The 5000-nt window shown below is 42.4% G+C and overlaps 1 protein-coding gene across 1 annotated transcript in view; it reads left to right on the top strand.

Annotated features, from left to right (window-relative positions):
• The window catches only part of Miga (mitoguardin), a 38921-nt gene that overhangs the window by 33464 nt on the left and 457 nt on the right, over window positions 1–5000 (top strand). Inside the window, exons 2-8 of the mRNA XM_043027788.2 lie at window positions 1199–1383; window positions 1604–1729; window positions 1867–1964; window positions 2179–2347; window positions 2544–2774; window positions 2961–3131; window positions 3763–5000. The exon at window positions 3763–5000 is cut by the window's right edge and continues 457 nt beyond it. Coding sequence (XP_042883722.1) covers window positions 1199–1383; window positions 1604–1729; window positions 1867–1964; window positions 2179–2347; window positions 2544–2774; window positions 2961–3131; window positions 3763–3900 — 1118 coding nt within the window. The 3' untranslated portion in view covers window positions 3901–5000. The remainder of the gene's footprint in view (window positions 1–1198; window positions 1384–1603; window positions 1730–1866; window positions 1965–2178; window positions 2348–2543; window positions 2775–2960; window positions 3132–3762) is intronic.

Genomic DNA, 5000 nt, shown 5'->3' with positions numbered 1-5000 from the left:
GGTCAGTTTGGGGTCGTGTATAGAAAAATCATTTAGGGTTTCCCCCGAATATGTATTTATTAGCCCCAGCATTGCGCGGTAACACTGTGATTCACATTTTGATGAAAAGCGCATAGACAGTGAGCAAATTCAAGTAAGGTATCAATTAACGAGAATGTGAAATAGTTTGTTATCTTTTTTCTTTACGGAAGAAAGTTAAGGTTGTGGACGAACTCTAAACAAGGTTAGGAGATAGTGGGAAATACCGCAATAGAATTGTGAGCGGCATTTGTGTGCTGTGGCCTCCCTCGGCGCACGGAGGGGGGAGGGGGAGGTTGTGGGTTGGGGGGCGAGGGGGGGGCGTGTGTTCAACGCTGTGTCCGACCCACGCCGGTGAGTCGCGCCTTCCCCGGCTCAAAAATCGATTTTGTTTTCAATTTTACATCCGGGATTGACATCGGTTGTTTGTTTATTTTAGACGGACATTCACATATGCTCATCGGATGATAGACACGTAGGTTACACACGTGGTTTGCGTTCATATTCCTTGCTGATGCTTTGTTAGAATTGACGTAGGAGGATCAGAGGTAGCTGGAGGGCGGCCAGCTGGTGCGTTTGTCTTTTTCTTTCCCCACTTCTTTGTTTTGCTCCCTGCTTCTATATATTCCATTTTTTTCATATATCCACTCTTTCTTGTGTAGTTCTCTGATGTTTCTCAGTATGAATTACAGAGAAAATATTTTTTTATTTAGATTTTATTCCAGTTATAGTATTATCTTGAGCTTTTCCCTTCCCTTCAACTTCCTTCAATACAGGAAACGTTATCATATTTTCCCTTTTTCATTTTCTCATTATTTTATTATACCTCGTACGGTATTCTCTCCCCGCCCGCCTTGGCGCAGTCTCGCGGGTGGGGGGGGGGAGTAAGACTCACAAATGAGTGATGACGTGTCTCTTTCTTTATCCCCGTATTTGTGTGTGTGATTCATCCACGTCCTTGCTTTATTCCTAACCTCGAACTAGGAGTAACACCCCGGGTATGTTGTCATGTAAGGCATTGTTCATGGAAACTGGACACAGTGGTTGAGATAGTAGTCTTTTTAGGGCGCCTCAAGACTCGTAAGCGAGGTGGTGAAGAGGCTGTAATGGCGATCATAATTGGTGCTTTACCATTACGATATATCAGTGTTTCTTATATATCTGTACTTTCTTTACGCAGGCATGGAAGCCCTGGAGACGGCGCTGGGGTACTGGGAGGACGCCCTGGCAGCCTACACGGCGGGAGTGACGGGGGGAGTCGCCCTCACCTCCCAGGACGAGGCGGAGTTCACGGCGCTCCTCCAGAGGGTGATCGACGACGCCTACAGCCTGCAGGACCAGTGCGAGCACCTCTTCCTCCATCAGGTGAAGCTGCCGGGAGTGCTGAAGGGCGGTTGGGTTATGATCAGAATTCATTTGGATAAGCATTATAAGTAGTATAGTTGTAATAGCTGAGGTTTCATTGTCTGTTTTGACATGTCTGATATAATACTTTAATTAATATTGGTTGTAAAGAAAGATATTGGTATTCGATTATCGCTGCATAGGTAGCAACACATCTCCTTAAGACCGGTTCCCTCCACAGCATTCTGTGTTATTCCGGTCCTCCAGCGTCACTCCGGTGCCCTCAGACATCGCGGCGGAAGCGAGCGAGCGGCGCACTCTCACTTCGGCGTCCTCCTACGAGTCTTTCGTGTCCGCCTCAGGGGATGTGAGTGTCCGGGACTCGTTTCTTGGTTATCGTTATTATTATATGCTGTGTACTACCCATAGGACATTTATCGACGGACCTGGAGTTTCTCTCCTATTGTTTTTGCGGACATTGAAGCATGATTTGTGTTGTCACAGATTGCCGACTTGAGGGACTTGGAGGAGTTCGACGAGGCGCAGTATCCGCTGTACATGGCAGCTCTCAAGCAGCATGAAGACGGAGGCATACCTTACAGGTGAGTTCGGGGAAAGTTGTCAGACGAGGCCGTATGGCAGATCTTATTGGATGTGGTTTCCAGTTCATTTTCTTTTGCTTGCCAAGTGTATCGTACATGTATGAGGCAAAATTTTCTTTCCAAGCTATTAATGCAGAATTTGTTTAGCGTCTGAACGGGCATTTGTCAAGCTATCCGTTAGGTGTTTTATAAAGCTTTCGATTCCTTCTTTCAGGGACGTGCGAACGGATCGAGTGAAGTGCGGCAGCGACGTGGAGTACGTGTGCAAGGTCCACTGCATCCGCCTGGCCTGTCAGCTGCTCTTCGCCCAGGAGGAGACCAGGAAGTTCTTCATCGACTCTGGCAGACAAATTATCGCTGGGCTTCTTGTTCGAGCAGACAAGGTAGAACGACCGCTGAATCTCTATTTATGCTGCCCTTATGTGCGCTGAAAACCAGCAGACGAACGCGTTCTCTCCTCGGCTTCATCAGACCTCCAGATGGCCGAAAGACGTTTCTCAACTTCTATTGAACTCAATTTGTATTTAATGACTTTTTTGTAATAGCGTAAGAAGCCATAATGTGCAATGATTTTGACAGGATCCCAAGGACGTGCTTCTGGCGTATGACGAAATGCTAGAGTTCCTCTCGGACTGTGATTGGGGAACCGTGGAGGCCGAGCTGCAGGGGCGAGGAGTCAAGGCTTTGACTTTTTACGACATCGTGTTGGACTTTATTCTCATGGATGCCTTCGACGACCTCGAAAGCCCACCGTCGTCTGTGACTGCGGTGGTGCAGAATAGATGGCTCTCTAATGGCTTTAAAGAATCGGTGAGTAAAGGGAACTTTGGGATTTCTTCCGATGAATAACACTTCGGGGATTTTTAGGCTACAAAATCTCAAGGAATTTCAAAGGCATGAAATACAACGAAACTGTTTTAGATTATCCTTTCCCAAATTAAGTGTTACTAAAAAGAAAAAAAAAAGAATTGATTCATCAGAACTTGCATTTTGCAGGCACTGTCGACGGCGGTGTGGAGCGTCCTCCGAGCCAAAAGGCGAATGTTGAAATACCAGGATGGGTTCATCGCGCACTTCTATGACGTGTCCGAACACTTATCTCCCGTGCTTGCCTGGGGGTTCTTGGGACCAGATGAAAATGTTAAGGAATTGTGTACATTCTTTAAGGTAAACTCGTTATTGCGGTTGGAATATTAAGATGATATTTGGATATCTAGACTTCTAGTAAGATCACAGTTGAAGTGTTTAGAGTGACACTTATAAGAGAGGTATATTAGAGTGAATAAAGTAAGAAATGTCATTGGAGCTTTTCGATTATATAATTCTGACGAAGATTCAATTGAAACCTGTTAATTACAGATCTTGCCTTGTGAAGATATTTCTCATCACTGTCCCTCCGCAGCAAGGAGAGATCCTCTCCTTCGTGTGTGTGTGTGTGTGTGTGTCTGTTTACTGTTTTAAGAGTTAATTCCCATATCACTTCATAATAAGTGTTGAAAACGCGATGAACAAAGATGTCGACCGTCAAAGATGCATCTCAAGTAGTAGTTTAAGAATTTAAAGTTCAGTTTCTTTTCAGCGTAAATCTAGTTAATGAGAAGTTTTTTCCCAAGCATTGCTGTTGAAGTTAAAATGGGAAAGTTTGTCATGTATATATATTTTTTCTTTTCAGCAGCTACGATTGATCTCATTCGGGTATATATTCTCCAGATGAAGAAAGGAGTATCATGTTCAACAAAAGGAACCTTTAACAATCCTTTCGTTCAACAGGATTCACGAGTACTGTTCCTTTTTGCAGGACCAAATCATGGGGCTGCTGCAGGAAATCTTCAGCTTCACGAGCGTCAGGTACACGACTGTGGAGGAGATGGCCACGGATGTCATGGTGGTGACCAAGGAGAGGTTTGAATTAATTTCCAAGAGGCTAGCATTGTAGAAGAAGGACAACAGTGTCAGACATTCCTATCTGTTGTATTTGTATTGTAGGTACCACTTGAATACAGAGACAAAGGGAAGAGTCACGAGTCCCTACGTAACAAACGTTATATTTCCCCCTGTATCCTGCGGTTGCCTTTGTTTACCAATGGTTATGTTTCGGTTGCTTAATTCTTGTTACCAATTTTAAGGGTTGATGAAATCAAATATGCACAAACACGTTGTCCAACTTGTCATACTGTAAACAGGTTCTAGAAACAGGAGGCCATAATGGTTGTTGCTTTACAGCAGTGTATTTGAGGCATATCAGGATATGTAGTTCCATTTTTTTAATCCAGTCTGAACTTTTGTATTATTTGTTATGTATAAACTTTGTATTTTAGTTGTATGAACTGAAAAATCAATTGTTAGGAAAGAATTGCACTTTTTTTTTTACAAATGCAGTTGCATATTAATGGTGTAATGTATTACAGAACTGATTAGTATTATGTTGTTTTACCATAAATCGACTTTGTAAATTATATTGTAAACATGTAACATAGCAAGAATTAAAGAGAAAAATATTAAATTTTCAAAATGGCAAGCAGGAGAAATATATGGAACAGTATGTCTGAAGTACAAAGTTTCCTCTTGAGCCTGTCAGCATAACCGGAAAGCATTATGCAATATTTTGCGGTAAGCAGGAGCAGCCCCAACATAGTTCTCTATTACAAAATTATTTTCCATATTCAGAACCGGACTTAGGTGTATAATTAATTCCAAATGACACATCCCATAGATTTCCAGAACAAGAAGAGGTTGATTGATATCGGTGCTACGTGGGTGAAATGTTATTGCAATAATCAATGCACAATTTCAACATTAGTATTATTTTTTACTGGTACACAGCTGTTAATGATGAACTGCCCTTATTGTTAAGATCATATCACTTGGAAATGATGATATTGAGATAGACAAGGAACTTATTTTTTGTCAGCTAGGTAAGTACTATACACCTTCCATGATATTCTATATTTCAAGGGTGATTTACCAATGGACATATCAAGAAACAAGGAAAAGCTAAGTATCTTTTTATCATAAATATTAAGGAAGAGTTATTGT

The sequence above is a fragment of the Penaeus japonicus genome, unplaced genomic scaffold (genome assembly GCF_977035675.1).
Source record: "Penaeus japonicus unplaced genomic scaffold, GWHDUDI00000001_assembly GWHDUDI00000023, whole genome shotgun sequence".
NCBI lineage: Eukaryota > Metazoa > Arthropoda > Malacostraca > Decapoda > Penaeidae > Penaeus > Penaeus japonicus.
Note: the sequence above shows the minus strand (reverse complement) of the source record. Positions and strands in the feature narration are given on the sequence as shown.